The following is a 22,885-nucleotide window of genomic DNA, read 5'->3' on the forward strand; positions in this document are numbered from 1 at the left end:
ATTTTGGGGGTTAGGGGATAATAAAATTTATTACAATAAATCCATTTTCTTTAGGAAAAAAAAAGACTGCTTCCATAATTAAGAATCATTCAGATAAAAATCAATTCTACAGTGGTATTTCAAAAGTCATCCAAAGTTTTCTCCTGTCCCTCTACCTCCAGTATAGAAAACAAATGTCAATACTCTGAGCTGTGATGAGTTTTGAGGCCAGAGAACTATCTGTATGAGTCATATCAGTGACAGGTGAACTCTGAAAAATTCCTGCCTTTAAGAACAATCTAATTTAGCTGGGAGTAGTCGAATATACCTTTGATCCCAGCACTAGGAGTCAGACAAGTGGATCTCTGAGTTTGAGGTTAGCCTGATCTACAGAGCAAATTTTAGGAGGGACAGGGCTACAGAGAGAAACTATGTCTTGAAAAATAAAACAAAAAGAACAATCTAATTCAAGAATGACTTAAAAAAAGCCTCTATCCAGAGTAATGAAAGAAAATTATTCTTTAAAAAAACATTACCTGTTAGCATGTACTCCATTGACCTGAGTGATTACAGTCGACAGTTGACCAAGACCTAACATGGACTTAACTACACCATGATAATGAATGATCTAGAAAAAACAAACAAACAAACAAACAACACATTTGATAGTAATTTAATTTCAAATGTAGTCGAGGGAGTAAGAATGTCTTAATTTTCTATATCCCTGTTCGCATCTTTCCGAGTTTAGCAACTACTGGGCTTGACAATGTAGCAGCACTCACTGCCAATATCCTAACATATTGAAAGTTACAGAAAAAATCTAAAAATAATTTCAAAGTGAATTTATCATATTTTTCCATATTTGTTCCTATTTTTGGTTCAGATCAAATAGAGAATGTAAAAGTATTCAGTATTTTTAACAACCTGCATCAAGATTATGCATCATGAGTCAACAGATATAGTGCTATTAATATAGATTTGGGGCTCTAATACTAGCATGTTTGATGTTAATTACCAACTTGACAGGATCTAGAACCACCTCCAAAACAATCCTTCCGGGGCACAAGTTCAGCTCATTTTCTTCACTTTACACAGTTCAAGAACCCCTTAGTGAATATCCTACCCACAGTCAAGATAGGTCTACCAATCAGCTGAAATAAGCAGGATAATTCCCCACAGGCATGCCTATAGGCTCATGTCCCAGGTCATTCTAGATTCTGTTAAGATGATAACTAATACCAAACACCATGGCAAGACAGTTAGTTTGAAGCCAGACTGAGTTACACGGCACCCTGCCTCCAAAAGGAGAAAGAAGAAACAACAAAACGAGAAATAATTGTAGAAATACTAAATGGACATATCAGTATAAATATACTCTGTAATTAATTTGGGAGAGTTCTTCTGTATGTCTGTATGTTTGTGTATTAGTTGTGTGTGGGAATACATGTATATGTTTGTGCATGTGTGCAGAGATCAGAAGTCAGTCTTGGGTATTGCTCGTCAAGAGCTGCCTAGCTCTCCCCACCCCTTTAAGATCAGTTCCTATTTGCAGCAGCTTTTCAAGTCTGCTAGGCTGGTTATCTAGGGAGGTCCGAGATTCAGTCTGTCTTAGCATCCCCACTGTTGATATAACAAGTGCATGGCATCACACTTCATGTTTTTACATAGGTTCTGGGTATTGAACTCAGGTCTTCATGCTTGGCAATCACTTTATGGACCGAGCTATCTCCTTAGCCCTAATTTGAGGGATTTCTAAAGTCATAGGAGTTTGGCATTGGAAAGAACTTCTGAAACCATAAAGCACAAGTCTCTAATTTTAAGGGTCTTGAAATGAAAGTTTAGTGTCAAAACATTTTTCAGCCACATTATGATATTGAAAAATACAGTTTTGAAACCAAGACTGCCATCATTCCTATTTAGCAGCTTACCTGGTCTGGTTCTAGCTGAATAGCCCTGTCATAACAGGCAGTGGCATCCCTGAGCAGGCCAATACTTTCATGTTCAAGGATCTGTTCCTTCAAGGATGGCTCTGCTTTTCGAATTGCACTTACTCCAGCCACTCCATCTGGCTCATGCATAGCAGCATACAATTTCTTTGTTCAGCCATTAAAAATAAACAAAATATCAATCAAATAAAAGGAAAAAACACAATAAAAATTAAAGCCAAAAGCATATGGAAACAGTGTATGAAAAGTATTTACTGAAAAATGAGACTTGTTTGTTTCCAGGCAGAATCACAGTAAAATTACAAACAATTTTCAGGCATTCTGTTACCTTGACACTTTTAAATACAAACTGACATCAGTAACTATTATTGATCCTAAGGACTGCAGAGAACCTCATATTCTGAAATGTTCTGAGTTCAAATGAAAATAATTTCTGTGGAGTGTAATTCCTAAGTATTTTATTGAACTTCAAAGGTTTTTTAATTTTAAATAAACATTTTAACAGTGATATTGAGAAAACTCAACAAACTCAAGTAACTCTTAATTTGGGCATGGTAGGTATGGGGTACATAACTTAATCTCAAGATTTGTAAGGTAGAGGCAAGAGATATGGAATAATTGATGACATACTGAGTTCAAGACCAGTCTGGGCCATATGAGACCCTGTCAAAAGCAAGCAGAGACCGTACAATGAACAAAGAAAAAACTAAAAAAGAAAAACCCATAAATGACCACCTAAACCAAATAACCACGCTGGCTTAAAGTGGATATTCAGGTTTAAAGATAGAAATATGGAGAGCAGGGCTAGACACATGGCTCAGAAGTTAAGGGCACTGGCTGCTCTTCCAAAGGTCCTGATTTCAATTCCCAGCAACCACATGATGGCTCACAACCATCTATTATAAGATCTGGTGCTGTCTTCTGACATGTAGGCATATATGCAGGCAGGACACTGTCTACATAATAAATAGATAAACAAACAAATAAATCTTAAAAAATATTCTGGAGAGCAACTAGCATAAGACATTCTTTAGAGGAGGAAAAAAAATACTAGAAATAAACAGAAAAAAGGAAGGTAAAGACATGCTGGAATTTCTGTGCATACACAGAACAGCACTGGTGGTGCCTAGGATCATATTCATGTAGGTATAAGGTTATTGTGTAATTCAAATGCTGATATATCTGTACCCTCACCCCATATCTGATTGCAATCCTGTTCTAAGAACCTCCTGTCTCAATGTTGTTTCAACACTGGTCCCCAACTGTCTCCTTACAGTTAATAGCTTACAGTTAAAAGCTGAGCAGGAGAGAGAAGAGGGTTGGACTTTCTGCCAGCCAGGGAAGGAGGATTGAGAGTAGGAAGTAGGGGATTCAGCCATGGGTAGAGGTCCAGGAAAGATCAGAGAGAGGAGCTGGAGCAGAGAATGCCACAAAGTGCAAGTATCTTGGGGATTTTATGCTGGGAGAAAGGCAGACTAGCCTAGAGGGTTAAAAACAGAGTAATTACTGCTCAGGATTGTGCTTTATAAACAAATAATGTAATGGTAATGTAAACAAAATCTTTATAAACAAATAATGTAATGGTCTTAATTATTTAGGTGATAGCCAGGTTAAGAAAGAAACTGAGAAACACAATTTTATAAAAATAACTTTAACATAGTCATAAGCTTTATGTGCAGCTACAGGGCATCAGCTCTGAGGCAGAGAAGTACAGTGTCACTAACAAACTGAAGCCACCACAGTCATTTCCAGCACTCTCTCCTGATGAATGTGAAGCAGTAGCTTATAGTGATTATCACACACATTTCCAAGATGGCAGGTTTAAGCTTTTGGCTTTTATCTCAACAAAAATTGTTATCCACCCATGGTCTGAGCAGAAAAACCAAATAGCTTACAACTGCAATAGATTTTGCTTATTTATTGAGAATGGGCTGTTAAGAGGTAATATGGAACCAGACAGAACTGGCAGGGAATGTGGATATATTGACAGAGAACTAATAAAAACTAAAGTCAAGAAAAAGCACACATTTATAGCTGGAACATCTGGAAATATGTTTGACCTCGACTACCACACTTTCTTCAACCAACTGTGAATGATCAAATGATGCCACAAATGGACAGCTTCGTACCATTGCTGAAGTGGAATTCAGATAACTGAGCAAACTGAGTGTTGGGAAGTGCTGGAGATCTTGCTTCTTTGACCTTGAAGCGCATTTATTTTATCTGAGGTGTAGCACAAGTTGATAAATGCCACATAATACTTTTAAGATATTTGTGTTGAGGGTTTACCATGTGGGAAGAGAAAAACTAGGAATAAAGCAGATCTAATACACAAATGCCAGCAACTTACTTAGAAATACAACAAAAAGCAAAAAGTAAACTGAAGGAGGGAGTGTGGGATGGATGAATAGACACGGATATGTTACAAAGCAAATACTAAATAAACAAAGTGTTAATTGTGGAACTCAGATGGCAGGTATATGTGTGTAACCTGTACAACTTCGATATTATTTCTTGCTTAAATTATCTTTTTAATAAGCACTTGTAAAAGTAAAATGAAATTAAAACTAGATTATAGGAGGAAAAAGCACTTAGGCTCTCTGTTCTATTGCTTCAAAAATTGTAGGGCAAATAAGAGGATGGATATACATAACCACTACTTTAGGTTTTTCAGTGGAGAAGAGAAACGGTGCTTGTCAGGGGCTGAAGATGTGGAGACTGGAGAATTACTTATACAAGGGTACAACACTATAAAATATGAGTAAGCCACGTTGACTGTAGTAAGTAGCATAGTTCTATATGTTTAGAGTTCAATAAATGTTCTTATATTAAATGCTTTTCAATAGAGTATGGGAAACATTTTCGGAAGTAATGATGTTCTTAGAACTGATTATGATTATTGTTTTGTGGTGTATTATCTACAAACACCATGTTACACACACACAACTCTTCCTGCATAAGCTATGAATCAATAAAGTAGTTTTGGGGGGTAGGGAAAATATACTGGCAAGAGAAACCAGAATCCTGAGGAAGAAAATATACCTGAAGCCATGGGAGAAAAGCAAACGTCTCGATTAAAAGAGAAAACAACAACAAAACCATTGTGTATGTGTTTTGAGACAGGGCTGTATGGCGCCCAAGCTACCTTTCATGACTTTGAATTCATGTTCCTCTTGCCTCTAACTCCCAAGTGCTGGGTTTACCACTATGGACCTCCAAATCTGGCTAAAATCAAGTTTTGATGAGAATAAAAACATTCATCAAGGTAATACTGAGGCCACTGATCTGTTTAGCAAGAATACTGCTAAGAGACAAATGGGAATGCGGTCATACTGCTATAATCTCTGAATTTGGGAGGTAGAGGTAAGAGGATCAGGAGTTCAAGGTCATTTCTGGCCACTTTGGGCAGGGTTGTTTGCATGAAACTCTGTCTTAAAAACCCAAACAAACAAGTACAACAACAAGCAAAAGTTAAAAGTAAAGAGAGAAAGAAAAGTCTTGTTTCTTGAGTGAGGGCTTCTCTGTGTAACAGAGCTTCGGTTTTCCTGGAACTTGCTTTGTAGACCAGGTTGGCCTTGTACTTAAGAGAGATCCACCTGCCTCTGCCTCCAGGCGATGGGATTAAAAGGCGTGAGCCACCATGCCCGGTGAGAAGTCTGGTTAGAATAAGCAGAGTAAATAGGACTAAGGGAAGATAGTTGTGGGCTGTTTTTTTTTTTTTTATTTGTTTGTTTGTTTTAAATGCTGGCTATTAAAAGAAACAAGAAAGGAGACATCTTAGAAAGAGAATATAAGATCAACAGAGTTATAAAAGAATCAAAATATAATTCAGATTTAAAAATTAAGTAGAACATATCTATATGCTCTATATATTCTGGGTCAGGAATAGAAATTATTGATACTATAGAAGAAAGTAAATCTCTAGAACTCAAGAACACAGTACAAGGATGGATTCTGACCAGAAAGTGCTTTCCCTAGGAAAAAGAGAATAAAAGAGAATTTGCTGCAGATTTGGCTTCTACTTTGATAATGAAGAATGAAGCAAGACCATTAGTTAAGATGAAGGTAGAAATGATAAAATGAACAAAAGATATAAAATACTTATCCTTGAAGAGGGGGAAAGTGGTTTAATTAGAGAAATAGAGAAGATCTGAAGAGGCTGTTAAAGAGCCATTATAGATGTTTTAAGATCAAGAACTTAGAAATGAAACCAGTTATTAAAATTATTGTATAAATTCTCTCCAGCAACTTTTAACTGTTTCCATGCACACACATTGTGGGAAGCCAGATCAGCAAATGATACAAAGTTGGGATTTTTCATTCTGAAGAAAAACAGGGAATGAAACATGCTTGAGAGCTCACAAGGGAACCCATACAAGAAAGGACTAAAATATACTACTTATCCAAGTGCCTTTTTCCCCTTTAAATTAAGACACGAATGCCCAGGAACAAGTTGGCAGATAATTCTCCTGCTTCAGCTTCCTGAATACTGAGATTATAGCTGTGAATCAAAACGCCATGCCTGGTGTATTTGTGTTTTTTGTTTGTTGATTTGTGGTGCTGGAATCAATCACACATAAGACCTTGCCTATGCCAGGTAAGTGCTTTACCTCTGAACTGCACACTTAGCTTGTTTCCCAGTTCTTTTGCTACATTTTGATTTCACACTGGCAAAAATCCACCAACTTGGATCTTACTGTTTCCACTGTCTTAGCCCCACATACATTCTCTTCCGTTTCGCACACAGCAGCATATTATTTATAAATCTTTGTTTCATCAGCTTACTTCCATCTCCTTGTTTATTCACCCCAAAGTGAGGCCAATGCTTTTCCCAAGGACAATAGTAGTGCCTTGAATCCAACCCTTTATGCTCTTCCTCCACAACTGCTACAGACATTTAGCTAAGATATCATAATACTGACCCAGTGTACATCCTCTAAAGTTCTCTATGACACAGGATCTTTCCTTTATCATCTTTAAATGTCATTCCCAAACTGACATTTTACTGTTTGCATATGTGATGCTCTTTCCCAACTCCATGGAGATGTCTCTATTACCATTATCTTAGACATCATAGCCACGAAGATATTTCCCTACTCTCGAAAACAAGTGTCCCTTCTTCAGAACAAATGCACCAACACGCTTAGATATTACACCAAATTCATTTCAACCTCTTCCCGCTAACAGTAAGCATGTAAAGTATAGCAAATATTTAGTATTAACAATATCTTAAATAGTCAATAAAAAGAACAATGTCACCATAAATGGCCACCAATGTTACTTTTATTATTAAATTCGCTATATTAATTCAAACCTGTAGAAATCCAAGATGCTTTTGAATATTTTGCTTCTTTTCTGTAATAAATGATTCAAAGTGCATTACAGCCCGTGTGTATGCTTTAGAGCGAAAGGAAGCTACAGCCAGAGTATCCTGAGGTATGAGGTCTAGAAAACGAGTCACACTCTGGTAGTCTTCAAAATTCACATTTGATGCTGGATCAAAAAAATAAATTAATTAATTAAGGACTGATAAAATAAAAACTTAAAAGATGAAGTATCTAACTTTAATTTTTTTCACTAAATTATACAAATGGATTAAGGGCTAATATTTTAGCCTCAATGAAGAACAAGATGACCACTCAGAGGCTCTTTATCCAATTCTACCATTGTTATTAACTTAATTGTGAACACTATTCAATTCTTTGAACCTGATTCTCATCTGTTAAAGGGAAATAATGATACTAGTTTTACTTTTCTTGCAAATTATGTTAAGAAGTAAATGCAAAAATATGATTAAATGTTAAAAAAGATATAAAGACCTATCTGCATTGCCCACGTGGCATGCTGGGGTTGGCTACCCAGAGGCTATTTAAGCTGTGGGCTGGCTTTCCCCAGGGTCAGATGACTGTTCAAGGTTCCTGAATAAACTGCATTGAAAAAAAAAAAAAAAAACAAAAAACAACACAAAAAAAATATATAAGTTAAGAGAAATAAAATTATTACTGATGACTACAAAATACTGGTAAGATGTAATTATTTAGTACAAAAAATACAGAATTATGGAATAGGCCTGCTTTTAATTTTAAAGCTTAAAAGCTTTTTTTTTTTCTCCCTTCTCCAAAGCAGAAGACTGAATTCTGGCCTTTGTTCATAGGCAAAGTTTTCTGAACTATTTTTTATTCCTTGTCTCCGAGTATTAGTCTTAAAAGATAGGATTTTAATTGCAGTGTTAATGATAGCCAATGTAATAACCAAGTTAGTGCTTGCTCTTAACAGTAAGATCTTTACAAACAAAGTAGGTACAAACGCTTAATTGCTACTTAATCATTCTCTATAGAAAGCATTCCTGCAAACAGGTAATTATTTCGAATACAGAAAAATTTGTAAAATAATTACATATTGTGCTTAACAGGCATTATGGATAAAAAGGGAGTGGCTCGCAAATTAACAATTTTGTAAGTGAAATTCTTTTTAGTAACTATCAGATTGTTAATTTTTAAAATTAGCCCCAAAACGCAGCAAGAAAAATAAGATAACCATGAGAATGGCTGAGGGATAAACAGAAGCAATAGGACTGTAACCTTCTGTGTACTGCAAGAGCAATAAAAAAGTAATGCAAAACCACGAAGAGTATTCTTTACTGTGTGATCAATATATTTCTAGTCAACAAATTATTATAGCATAGGGGCCAACTGGCAGGATAACTCTAATGAGATCCACTTAACTCTAAAAGATTCTTTGACCGTGTTAGTGAAACTGTAATATATCAAAAACAGAATTACTGAACAGTAGCTCTAATGCTGCTGCAGCACAACTGTATACGCAGGCACCTGCAGATTCTGCTCGGTAGCGGACACTACTGGAACCCAGGAAAATAAACTGAATGAAATAAAAATCTTAAACAGTTAAAACTTAAAAATGTGAAAATGACACACAAACACAATACACTAAGGCCCAAGGAGCAAATGAGTTAACAGTAAGGAGTAGCACAATCACAGTATCACTCGACCATCTATTTCACAGCTTGACACATATATCCTCTCATCAAACCCTTGCACAAATCTAAGGAAGACACACGTCTTATATAAAGAAAAATTAGGAATGTATCTTGTCCATGGATATAAGAGTAAGAACTTAAAATTGCAGTTTCTTGGATTTTGTTTTTATTTTTGTAGTATGGAAGGTAAAAACCATGGGTCTACAATATAATAGATAAGCATTTTACCTCTGAGTTACACTCTGACCCTAAAGTGAGGTCATACACATTTTTTTTTTCCTCAGTGAGAAGTGTGTATTGTTACTCATTTAAAAATGCTCAGTAGTAGAATAGGTCTTGGCTTCCATGCCCAGAAAAAAACAAACAAAAATAAACCAACTAATGCTTAAATTTTAGAATTAACACAGGAAGAGTTAATTGGTGGATAGTATAAGATTAATATTTACACATTAAGGTGACCTTACCTCCTTTTGGTTTGCTGTGTGGAAGTTTCTCAGCATTCAATGCCTGGAATTTGTGCCTTGCCCATTGGCTGAGGTGGTCAAGCATGGAGAACACAGTCTGTGTACTTAATTGGCACAGATCAGATGCACTGTCTTGGGTACTGATAGCATGCTGATCGTCATGCTTTAGCACTGCCATAATTTCTGCATAAACCTAAATAATTCCATTACAGTTAATAATGTATCTATATAGTATCATTTTATTACTATCTGATATAAAAGACAGTATTCTAGGAATAATTAAAAGGAACAGCAGAGTAATACTCTTTCCTCTCAAGTGCTGGAATTTATTATTTGTGTATGTGTGTGAAAGCACGTGTGGGTTCAGGTGTTCTACGGTTGACACGAAAAGGCCAGGGGACAACCGTCAGGGCTTGGTTCTCTCTCTACTGTGGAGTCAGGACAGTGCACTCAGGTCATCGGTGGGTGGCAAGCATTCTATCCACTGAGCCCTCTGCCTAGCCCTTACTCCGCAGCTTCTAATACTAATGTGGTAGAGAAATTCAGTTGCACATGTTCAGAACTTGTGTCTGGAAACCAAATAAGTTACATCTCACCTCTTGCTGATCTTCTTGATTACAACCCAACAGGACATAAACTAGGATATGTGGAAGAAGATAGATGGTGACTTTGAAATCATGTTTCATCATTATGCTACAGCATGTGAAGATTTTACTGGCAAGATTATCCCGAACCTATAAACAACACAAATGGTTTAGAAAAGATTATTCTATTGATTGAATGTTAAAATGTAGCATTTGAGATAATTCATGACTGAGCAGGTATTCTCCACGCAGAGAAGGATATACACTCAAGAAAGGGGAACTTTAGATGGCTCCTTCTAACTGATCCCAAATGCTAAAACTGAGCCCCTACGGACAATGTAGAACTAGCTGCTAACTACATTACATTAACATAAATGGCTTCACCTCTCTTACCTTTGTTATGAGGTAACCTGCCCACGATGATGACCATTCTGCAAAGTTATTCCCTAGTTTACTTAAGTAAATAGGCTTCTTTACTTCAGACCAATCTGTTGACTTCTGGGAACTCTTATATCTATAATTTTGAAAATTTATTTATTAAAATATGTGGTTAGAAATATTGAAAAGAAAGCATAAGAAGTTATATGCACCTCTTCACTGAGAACAAGCTCTGTATTAATTTGCTACTACTATATGTTTTTCGGGGGTGGGGGAGTAGGAGGCTATTTCATACTCCTCAAGTATACCTAAAAATCTGAGTATGCCTCTCCCTCAGATCCTTCTAATCACTAGTCAAGTCCAAGCTGCTCAGTTACATTATCCTCCATTATTTCTCATTTTAGGCGTCTATCAAACTTACTGATTAGTTGACATTAATTGACAATTTCAATGCACTGCTGTATTCATTCTACCTCAGTCATTATTATGACTGACTTCAATGTTTGGCTGGACCACTTAATCAAATGCTAAGCTTCTGAAGAACTTCCTCTTCACACAAACAAATTATAAGGGTGCCTCAAATGATCTGTACCATGTCTACTGCCACTTTTGCCCAATGACCTCATCTCCTGTACTTCTGACTTCATATAGAATAAAAAGAAACCAATACTGTTTCTCAAAGTCTAACCTGTAAATCCAGCTGTTGTCTTTAGCTAAGTTCCTTATTAAAATGAGAGAAATCTCTCATCCTCTCCCATTAGTTCATTATGACATTCCATTGTGTCCTCAGCATTACATTCTGTTACCCATGTTAAAATGGTTTTCATATCAAAACTAACTACATAGCTATAGGATTTTCTAAAAGGCATAGATTCTTCTAGTATCATGCAAGTCAGGATTGATAAATATAACAGTTGCTTTATACTCAAGGTCTCCAGGAAAAATAATACATTTTACTACAGTCTATGTTTTAGAAAATGAGAAATCCCATTATCTCAATATAACACTAAAACAGGAAAAAATGCTACAGTGCTTAAGTGAGACTAAAATGCTTAAGTGAATTTAGTTTAAAAATTAATGAGTTGGGAGGGGCTTATGGGGGGATACAAAATGAATAAAGTATAATTAAAAAAAATTAATGAGTTGCACTACAAGCCAGGTTCTGCCTAGTCACATTGTCATGTTTTCTGCACAAATTATTTCTGTCAAAACTTTGAACTACATTGGATTTATTAGGTTCTAAAACTTAAATCTTCCAAATACAGACACCAGTTACACCTGTAATCTAGGTTTAGAGACTACATATAAAAAACTGCAGGTACTCCATCTGGAGAAGGTCCTTAGTCTCTCATTTACAAATGTATCATACCACTGGTAGCGTAAATATACTTGTGGCCAAGTTAGAGGACTTGGGCTTACTTCCTGGAACCAACATGGTTGAAAGAGTCAACTCCCACAAGTTGACTTCCATGTCCATAGCATGTGTGTGTGTGCACACACATATATAATGTAAAATATGCTAAATGAAAAAGTATCATATATAAATTCTCATTACAACCACTTAAAAGTGGGCAGAAACGCAGGCTTCTACTTTCTGTGTGTGCCTCTGAGTGTGTGTTCTGGTGCAAATGTGCACATGCATACGGAGGCCACTGGACAACCTCGTGTCTTCTCAGATGCAGTCCATCTTTTCTTTTCTTTTTTAAAATTAAGACACACTCTACAGCTTGTCAAGTAGGCTAGGCTGGCTGGCCAGCCCCAGGATCACCATGTCTGCCTCCCCAGTGCTAGGATTACAATGATGCACTGCCACAGCTGGTTTTTTGTTTTTGTTTTTTTTTTTTAATGTGGATTCTGAGGAATAATCTCATGTTTTATAGCCCAAGGCAAGTAATTGACAACTGAGCTATGTCACAGCTTGATTTCTTCCTAATAAGTAAAAGGAGCCACTCCCACAACTGCCTCCCCAAGCCAAGGAATTTATTCACCAAGCTGATATTGATTAGGCATTCATTACTGAATTTCAGCTAAATGTCAGACACTCTGTTCATATTATCTCCTATTTCTTCATAATCATCAACATGAAACAAGTAAAATTATCCATTTTCAAAATGAAAACCATGAAGTCGAGCATAGTGGTACATGCCTCTAATTCCAGCACTTGGGAGGCAGATGGAGGAGCTCAAACTTCAAGCCAATCTAGGTTATGTAGAGAGACCTTGTTTAAAAAAAAATAAATGAATAAAATAAAACAGCCAGCAAGGTGGCTCACACCTGTAATCTCAACACTGAAGAAGCTAATACAGAAAGACTGTCAAAAATTCAAGGTCATCCTGGGGTACAGAGTGGGTTCTAGGCCATTCTAGTTATAGAATGAGACTGTCGCAAAGCAACCAACCAAACAAAAGAGAACAAAAAACAAAAAAATCCCACCCCTTGAGATTTGTTAAATAATTTAATCAAGATTTCAAAGCTAGCAAACACAGGGCTAAGTCTCAGACTTGGGCATCTCTGACTTCAAACAGCATGAACTTTCTAGTAGATTGTAAGAAGTCTAAGTCTTAAATATACAAATGTGCTAGAATATAGACTGTTAGGAGTTGGCTGATGCTTGTATATTGATGCCTGGATATACCTATCCTTGTTGTGTAAACCTACCTGATTGGTTGGTCAAATGGCCTGTACCTGGACAGGGCAGAATGGGGTAGGTATGGCTAAGGTTCCCCGGCTTTTGAGGACAGGAGAATCATGGGAGACAGACAGGAATAGAGGAGGAAGAAGGATGCCACAACAGGTTAATGTGAAGAACCATGTGGGCTAGGAGAACAGACTTTAAGAATGGTGTGAAAAGGCCCAGATAAGATTATGGATGAAAGGTAGTCCAGATAAAGAAGGTTAAGGCGGATGGCATTGGATAGGGGCTGGGAGATGGATGTTGAGGTGATTGAGACAGCGTAGATAGAAATACCTGCCTGGCCCAAGGTAATAAAGCAATTATAAACTCTAACAGGTGTTTGTGTCTTATTATGTGTGATAGTGGGTTAAATAACACTGCCACAATAATAATAGGGCTAATAAAACACACTCCTTTTTTATTTACAACAATAGACTACAGAAGTGGAGTGGCTGAGGATGGTAGCTCACACCTGTAATACTAATACCGAGAAGGCTGAGGAGTAGGATTGTGAGTCTGAGGCCAAGACGGGTAACAAAGCATGTTCTTGGACAGCTTGAAGAATTTAGAAAGGTCCTGTTAAAAGCAAAAGTGGAGGAGGTAAAGAGAAGGAATGAAGAGAAGAAATTGTGAAATCCTCAAAAAAGGAAGCCAAATTTTAGTTTTAGACTCCACAGACATACCTTTAATAGCATTAATCATAAGAAATACAATGCTTTCAAAAAATGTTTTTCAATATAAAAAGCTATCCAGCAAATAAAAAAATGCAAGCTTTAGTAGCAGTGTAAGTGAAGGTTCAAAGAAATAATTTCTCCAAGGCCATATATCTAAAAATCACATGACACAAAGTACCTAAAATTAAAGCCTCCAGTTTAGAAAAAAAAAAAAAATCTAAGATATATAATTAGTAATTGTTCCTATCAAAGTTATTTAAACTGAAGAAGTATTGCAGAACACATTTTTAAAGTAGAGGGAAAAAGATAATCATAATGAAAAATCATGAAGGATGAATATCTGTAATTGGGTTTTTGGACTAGTTCTAAACACTAAATTCTCTATTTAAAAGTTTAAAAAAATATCAGCTAAGGGCCAGAGAGACAGCTCAGCAGGTATAACACTTATAAATGCAAGTTTATGAAGACATGAGTTTGGATGTCTAGCATCCATATGAAATTGTACAACTGCAGTCTTAGAGATACAAGTTTAGTGAGAGATCCTGTCTCAGATAAAGGGAGAAGTGAGTGAGGACACCTGACATCAGCCTTGAGTCTCCACACATACAAGCTCAAGTCCATCCTCATACACATATGCAAATAACAAACACGAAAGCATCAGCTCATACTCAATACTCAGTAGTACGTATTTCAAAGCACTACTGGCAAAGGAACTGAAATAAAATCCTTTTAACTTCAATGAGTTAGTCTTAAATATTTACAGTTATGAAATTTAAAGAAATAGAGCAGACTTCTCACTTTAAATGAGTATAAGCATAAATCATAATAAAAGCACACATAGGAATAATTAAAATACCTTTTGTTGTTTTTTTATTTGTGTGGCGAATGCATGTGTGTGCAGGTAGGTGTGCGGCGCACAGGCCAATGGTGTTTTCTGTAATTGTTCTCCAACTTTTATTTTTTGAGACAATTCCATTTGGTTAGACTGGCTGACCTATGAGTTTCAGGGATCTGCCTGTCTCTGACCTCGCTTCCCTTGTCGATGGGCTTCAAGCACATGTTGCTAGGTTTGTCGTTTTATATTGCTTCAGGGATCCGCATCCAATCCTCATGCTTATCCAGCAATGCACTTTATTGACTGAGACCCCCAGCCTCTAAAAATTCTTTTGATGTTAAAAACTCTGTGAAGGTAATATTAAATTTTACAAAATAAAATAAAAAACTGTGAAAGTGATTTAAATGAACAGACATACCTAGTATTGAGATGAGGTTCTAATATTTCCCGGACATGCTCAGGAAATCTCTTCCATAGCAGGTAACCTGGGCCACTGCTGTGTATCTCTCTACAGTCATAAATAGAAAGTAATTCCTACAAACAAATATTTTACATTTTTGAGCCCACAGTGAAACATGTAAGATTCCAAACTTCTTTAAGACATGTATTTCAATGATCCAAGCCATTACAGTACTGTACTTGGGGTCACAAAGCTATGGCGACACTTGATTACGAAGCCAGTTCGTGTAAAATAGTCTCTAAAACAAAAGTTAAGAACTAGTTTGAAGCTGGGAGATGCTGTGCACACCTTTAATCCCAGCACGCAGAAGGCAGAGGTAGGCGTATCTGAGTTCCAGGACAGGCTGGTCTATAGAGTGAGTTCTAGGAGTGCTACACAGAGAAAACAAAAGAAAGAAAGAAACAAAAACTATTTTGAGACAAAAGAACTTTCTATATTCATAAAATTACAGTTCTCAGAATGTTTGTTCTGATGCTAAGGACTGATCTACACACATATCCTAAGTTTGACTCTGCAACTTAGGCCCACACAGGCCCTGGCCCTGAGATTCTTATTTCTTTGGAGTTACAATAAAAGTAGCTACAAGTCCAAAAGTGTGTATAGACTCAAGATATCTTAACTTCTAGATATAAAACACTGAGCTTAAAATCCCCCACAGGATTTAAATGTTAAAGCCCAGTCCATAGCTAGGCATGGTAGGACACACCTGTAACCTCAGCACTAGAAACAGTGAGACACAGGATCTCCACAAGTTTCAGGCCATGGGCTCAAGACCATGGACTACACAGGGAATTCCAGGCCAGCCCGGTATACACTGTGAGGCACTGCCTTGAAAAAACAATAAAAAAATAAAAAAACCTCAAGCCACTAACATAGTATTCAAGCTCAGAGATTGAATGATTCTATTTTTGTTCCTGTTAAGCATAAAACAAAAGTGCAGCTGGGCATTGTGGTACATACCTGTAACCCCAAACAATGGGATCTAGATTTGAGGGAAGGATGATATGACATATAAAATTAAAGCCTCTCTAAAAAAGCTGAGGAAGAGGGAGAGACAGAAAGGGAGAAAGGAAGAAAGGGAGAGGAATGGGGGGATTGGAAGAAAGAGAGGAAAGAAGAAGTGAGAGATTGATTTTGATATTGTTCTGTTTTTGATTTTTGAGACAGAGTCTCTCTGTGTAGGCTGTCCTGGACTCATTTTGTAAACCAGGCTTAGAATTCATGAGGTCCGCCTCCCTCTGCCTCCCCAAGTGCTGGAATGACAGGTGTGTGGCACCATGCCTGGCTGATTTGTATGTTTTTAAACAAGGTGCGTTTGGAAGAATTTTATGACATGAAGTCCCTGTCACTAATAACCATTTTATTAGTTACAGGACAAATAACTTAAGGTATTTTGTCTTGGAGCACATAGAACTTTCTTTCCTGTGCTACTGAAAATAATCATGTACAATAGATATGTTTCTCTGATATTTTTAAGAAATGATCAATATCAAGCAAAGCAAAGACAGCCTTTAAAAAACTTAATGAAGTACTTAAATTTTATTTTTCATTTAACCTTAAAATGTTATTAATATTTTGTTCAAATCCAGCCTTTTTGTAGTTTGGCAAAGTCCCTTTAAAAGAAGTTATCTTGGGGCTGGTGAGAATCAAAGGCACCAAACTGGCCAACCTGAGTTAGAACCCCAGAACCCACATGGTAGAAGGAGAGTACTCATTCTCAAGTTTGACCTCCAGATGCAAAGTGCATGCGCATAAATACCTATAGACATGATAAAAAGTAAGAGAGCCTTTTCTAATGGCAGGGCGCATTAGACCAGCGATTTCAGGTCACTCACCTACACTGCTAGAAACATCAATATGGGGCTGGGTGTTGTGGTGCACAACTTTAATTCCACTACTTGGGAGGCAGAGATAGGCAGATTCCTATGAATTTGAGGCTAGCCTAGTCTACATAGTTAGTTACTGGCTAGCCAGGGCTCCCTAGTGAGTTCCTTATCTCAAAACAAACAAACAGAAACCAACAAACCAATAATATGCTTATAGTTAGAGACCTTGTATCAAATTCCATAAAGAAAATAGAAGGTACGAGACCTCCCAAACTTCCACTCCTAGAATCGATGTGAATCTAGCAATACCAGTTACTTGTGTTGCTCTGAGCTGTTTTCTTTATTGTTACTACAATGAGCTGTTCTCTTTTATTCAATTTCATTAGGCTATTTGTTGTGTAGGTGTTTTGTCTGCTAGTGTTTATGGAGGCCAGAGAAAGGCACTGGGTCCCCTGGAACTGGAACTACAGACAGTTGTGAGCTTTAAAGATGGACCACAAGGCCCAAGAGATTATTCTTAATAGGTTTTGTTGCTGTTCTTTTGAGGCAAGGTAGCCATGTATCTCAGGATGACCTCTCAAATACACTATGTGAGGATGACTTTGAATTTGTTATCAGCATGCCTTTGTCTCCTCAGTGCCAGGATCATAGAAATGAGCTAGCATACCAAAGTATGTTGTAGATCCACACCAGGCTGTATGCTCCCATCCTTATTTTTAATCAAGGTAAACCTTTCTACTTCTGCACTGCATCCCATGTCTCTTGGCCTGTTTACAATACTGCATCAAGACTGACGGTATAGCTCAGTGGGAGACCGTATACTTCGCATTCACACGCCATACCAAAAAAATAAAACACTTCACCAATTTACTTCTACATTATTACTGTCTCTTTTCTGATGACCCGTTCCTACACAATATAGAAATGCTGTTTTCTTTTCCCTTCTAACTTTACTTTCTTTATGCCCAAGCTTCTCTGCCGTGTTTCTTGTGTTTAATAGCAAAATTACTCAAGAGCTGGGATTTTGCTTTTTTTTTCTATTCATTTCTCTCTTCCTATACATTCTTTATAAATGTTTGAAAGTGATCTTGTCAAGGTCTTTTTCTATGTAGTCAGTGGGCAGTTTTTAATTCTTAAATTACAGTTGCACTCAGCACTTAATACAGACCACAAATATAAGAATTCTCCAAATTTTTATCTTCTAGAATACCACATTCTCCTACCATCACTGGTAGCCCCTATTTTGTCTGCTTCTTTGTTTGTTGAATCTTTATCTATTCTGTAACTTCTCATCCCAGGACCAAAGACTAGACCCTTCCTTTTCTGAATTAGTCTTGGTAAGTTAGCCTCAAACACCTTAGCTATAAAATCTAAATGTCTAACAAAACAACCAATACCAAAAATATAAAAAATAAAAAATAAAAGCCGGGGGAGGGTGAAGAATAGCTTTAACAAGCTTTTAAAACCAAAAAGCTAACTTAAAATTCTTACAAAAGGCAGGGCTGTCAAGCTGGTTCTCAGGTTGGATCCATGTTCTCTGAATCTTTAAAACTTTTTATTTATTTTTTGAGAGAGTGTCTTACTATGTATCCCTGGCTGGACCGGAACTCTTTAGGTAAATCAGGCTAGAACTCAGAGATCTGCCTGCCTCTGCCTCCTGGGTCCTGGGATTAAAAGCATTTATTTTTATTTAAAATTTTAAAATTTGTGGGACATTCCGACACAAGGCCTCACTATGTAAACCGAACTGCCCTGCAACCAGTCTAGTCTGAGATTTGTGGTGATCCTCCTGTTTTTGTCTCTCCAGTGCTCAAATTACTGGTATGCACCACCATTTCTGGCTCCTGAGTCTTAAGTCATGTTTTATAAAGGCAGTGGAACAACCTAGATGTCTCAAGCAGATTTCTTAAATACACTACAGTACACTCAGATTGAGTATCATTCAGTTGCTACAAAAAAATGAACTAGACATATGTTATTGACACAGAAAATTATCCAAGAAAGGCCATTAAACAGAAGAAAATAAAAAAATGATATTTCATATTATTTTAGCATAAAGGACATTTTGAATTTGTATAGGTAGCAAACATTTTTAAGTACTTACAATACACTAAATACTTTTTAAAAAGAACGTATACTTTTAAAAATTATTTTTAAGTTTGCAACAATTTAATGGGTTTCACTATGCCATTTTCATATTTATGTATCATTATGTTTCGTTCTTATTCATTCAAGAAAATATACTGCATTCTCTAAAATACTTTGACTCTTTATCGCTTAGATGACAAAGGTGGTGAGTATTGTATAAGTGTGGAATTTATAGCTTTCTTATTAGCACTTCCTACTGTAGAGTCACTAATGGCTGTCCCATGTTAGCATGCTTACCTGAATAGCATAAGCAGCTGAATCCTGGGCTCGGCTGTTATCGGCATATGCAAGGTACGCTCTAGTTAGCTCCATCAGCAAGCCATAGGCAAAGCTTAAATCTTCTACCCCAGTCTTAACAAAAGCAAAACAATTAATAATTGACACATGCCTTTTCTTCAGGTTTTACTGTGGTACCCAGTGAACTTAGAAATAGGAAAGGAGTGAAGCTCAAACTAAGCTGTTATCATGGCTAGAATATAATTCACAGCTAAGAAGCCAAATCCTCCATCTTCTTAGCATGTTATGAACTGTATGAAAATCATTCAACCTCTGAATAGTTAGGTCATTTGTACTCTGTGTTTTAACAGGCGGAAAGCAAACTGTAGGGCCAACAAGACTGCTCAATGTGCGAAGGCGCCTTCAGTGCACATCTGGTGACCCGAGTTCAAGCCTAAGAATCTACCTAAGTGTGGAAGTAACTAATCTCTCAACGTGGTTCTCTGACCTCTTCCTGTGATCTCTCTCTCTTTCACACACACACACTAATGATAATAAAATTTAAAAATCAAATTGTATTCACAGCGGTTCCTAACACACATTCTGTAAAGCCTGAGAGTTGCTTTACAGAATGTAGTTACTCCAAGGTAATTTCAACTTTTTTTCCCACTCTGATTCACCATGTATACTGAAACATCAAACTTTTCAGTTTTGATTGGTGATACAACTCAGTTGGAGGGCACTTGGCTAGTTCAAGCCCTAGCAATGAAAAAACAAACAACCCCACACACATACAAAAGCGAGCAAACAAAACCCAGCAAAAAGTACAAATTGATTGTTATACATGGATTTCCTTACAAATTGCTAGAATATCCTGAGAAACTTTTTTTTTTTTATGGTACACTAGCAACTATGCTTAACCACTAACCTTTAAATAATTATTTAGGCCTTAATTATTATCATGAGTAGATTACGAAGCTTTGTTTCCAAGAACAGAACACATTAGATTGGGCTCAAACTATTTCTTTTGGCTAAAGAGCTCCATGACAATATTTAGTTAGTAATAAAAGCTGCTGAAAATATCTGATTAAATAAATGGAATATATAAAACTCAATTTAAAGGCAAGAGAAATTGCTCAGCAGTTGAGAGCACTGGCTGCTCTTGCTGAAGACCTGGTTTCAATTTCCAGCACCCCCACAGGAGTTCACAATTGCCAGGGGATCCAATGCCTCTTCCTACTTCTGTGGACACCAGGCAGGCATGTGGTGCACAGACGTACATTCAGATAAAACCCTCATACACAGGGGAATAAAATCGAATAAAACAATAAATAACAAAACAACTTAGAGAAATATTATCACTCAAAATTACCATTACTTACCACAAATGTGAAATCTTTTCCTTGAGTTTCCGTTGTTGAGAAATCTAATCGTCCTGGATCTATTGCCCCCAGTTCTCCTAAACATTCCCCACACAGTAAGCGAGCTTGAGAGTTTGCATCTTGGCAGCCTTTCAAAATTACTGTCACCAGCTGTGAGATAACAGGCTCCACTGTTTCACTATCAGTTGCATATTTTATCAGTTTTTCCTAAAATAAATGTAGGAAGTTTATATACAACTCTTACAGCATGTTTTTCTAAACTAGAGATCTTAAAAATATTAATATAGATAAAATTAAATTCCTGTATCTTCAATCTTTTCAATTAGTTTGATGACTCTATATACTATACCTCACAGTAGGCTTTGCAGGAGTAGTACGTGCTCTTAACTGCTAAGCCATCTTTACTGCTCAAGAATTGCCTTTTAGGTAGTATCATTTAGTGCTCATTTGCTATTATGCATTTACCTGGTTTGCCAGCTTTAAATGGTATATGACACACATGTATTTTACTTCTAGTTATTGATCATGTAACAATCACTGAGTTTATTTACTAGAATGTATACATTCATAGAGATTCTCCTTTTGCCCATGTATTTTGTCTTAGATTTCCAATTAAATCAGTTAAATATATAAATAGTAGTTAATCAGTTTTTTTTAAAAACAGAGTCTACTTTGAATCTAGACTAAATAAAACCCATCCTCAAATAAATAGTGTTTCTTCAGTTCTTGTGTATTTAAATCAGTGTTCTTAACCATTACTCTCTAAGCACAGCTGGAATCTTTTTTTTTTTTTTTTGAAACAGAGTCTCTAGGTCCCTATCTTTCTAGTTTCCTTGCCCTTGCCAATGAATTTTAAAATGGTGGGGTGTGAGTAAGATGGCTCAAGAGTACTTGCTCCACGCAGAGAAAACCTAGGTTCAATTCACAGCCTCTCCAGTAACTCCAGTTCTAGCCCTGACATATGCTGGCACCAGGCATGCATGCAGTACATACACATACGCGCAGGTCAAAAAATAAAATACAAGCTAAAAAATTAAACAAATTTACATTGTCTTTTTTTGTCTAGAAACTCTGAATTTTCTACATTACTAAAACCTATGACTTATCTGTTAGGATTACTTGGTATTTTCTTTGTATTAAATGGATTACTTCAGTATTTAAAATAGATATTTTATTTCCAGAAAGCTCTCTTGAATTAGTTTTAAATATTACTTCTGTTCTATTGTTTTGGTATCTTACAATACTAATTATCTTTAATGCTTTATCAATGACTATTAAATTTTTTAGTCAAATGTATTCAAATAGTCCATAATTTGTTCATTTTTTTCAATTAACTTCCTGAGTTCAGTCAGCTGTGGTTCATTTCTTCTTGGTTATGTCCTTTAACCTCATTTACTTAATTTTATTTTTCTCACTCGTTCATCAGTGAATGAGTGAGCTAGTGTGTGTATATGCAATGTGAGTATATGTACATGTAGCATGCAGAGGCCAGAAGAAGGCATTGGATGTTCTTCTCCATCACTTTCTACTTATTCCTTTGAGGCAAGGTCTCCCTGTCCCTGGAGTTCAAAATTTCTAGGCTAGGCTGAAAACCAGTAAACTCCAGAGATCCTTCTTTCTCCTTCAACTCAGAGCTGGGATTATAGGCATACATAGAATGCATGACTTGTTATGTTGGTGTTGGGATCTGAACTTTGGTCTTCCTGACCAATAGCAAGCACTGTTAAACAGCCATCTGTCCAATACTTTATGATTAAAATTAAAATTCTTACTCACTCATATAGACATACAACATAGGACAAACCCACTAAAACCTGTGCATCTAAAGAAACTAAGCAAGAGAGAGGACCCTAACTAAAATGTCCAATCCCCATCCGGAAAGGCAAAGAGGATGGACATCAGAAGAAGAAGAAAACAGGAAACAACCTAAGAACCTACCACAGAGGGCCTCTGAAAGCCTCTGTCCTACAGACTATCAAAGCAGATGCTGAGCCTGATGGGCAACTGTTGGGCAGAGTGAATGGAATTTTAGGTAAGAACTGGGAAATAGAAAGAGCTGGAGAGGACAGGGTCTCCACAAGGAGAGCAACAGAACAAGAAAATTTGAACACAAGGAACTTCCCAGAGACTCATACTCCAACCAAGGACTATTCATAGAGATAACCCAGAACCCCTGCACAGATGTCGCCCAGGGCAGTTCAGAGTCCAATTGGGTTACATAGTAATGTGAAGAGGGACTGCCTCTGACATAATCTGATTGGCCTGCTCTTTGATCACAACCCCTGGGGGGGAGCAGCCTTACCAGGCCATAGTAGAGGACAA

The 22,885-nt window shown here is 36.8% G+C and overlaps 1 protein-coding gene across 1 annotated transcript in view; it reads right to left on the reverse strand.

Moving 5' to 3' along the window:
• Atr (ATR serine/threonine kinase) overlaps window positions 1-22,885 on the reverse strand; it is a 101,611-nt gene that overhangs the window by 37,644 nt on the left and 41,082 nt on the right. The window contains exons 22-30 of the mRNA XM_060385496.1: window positions 20,564-20,770; window positions 19,203-19,316; window positions 14,950-15,065; window positions 10,364-10,484; window positions 9,983-10,120; window positions 9,387-9,579; window positions 7,240-7,418; window positions 1,908-2,072; window positions 516-607 (exon numbers count right to left, since the gene is read on the reverse strand). Coding sequence (XP_060241479.1) covers window positions 516-607; window positions 1,908-2,072; window positions 7,240-7,418; window positions 9,387-9,579; window positions 9,983-10,120; window positions 10,364-10,484; window positions 14,950-15,065; window positions 19,203-19,316; window positions 20,564-20,770 — 1,325 coding nt within the window. The remainder of the gene's footprint in view (window positions 1-515; window positions 608-1,907; window positions 2,073-7,239; window positions 7,419-9,386; window positions 9,580-9,982; window positions 10,121-10,363; window positions 10,485-14,949; window positions 15,066-19,202; window positions 19,317-20,563; window positions 20,771-22,885) is intronic.

This window comes from Meriones unguiculatus, chromosome 6 (assembly GCF_030254825.1).
Source record: "Meriones unguiculatus strain TT.TT164.6M chromosome 6, Bangor_MerUng_6.1, whole genome shotgun sequence".
NCBI classification, from domain to species: domain Eukaryota; kingdom Metazoa; phylum Chordata; class Mammalia; order Rodentia; family Muridae; genus Meriones; species Meriones unguiculatus.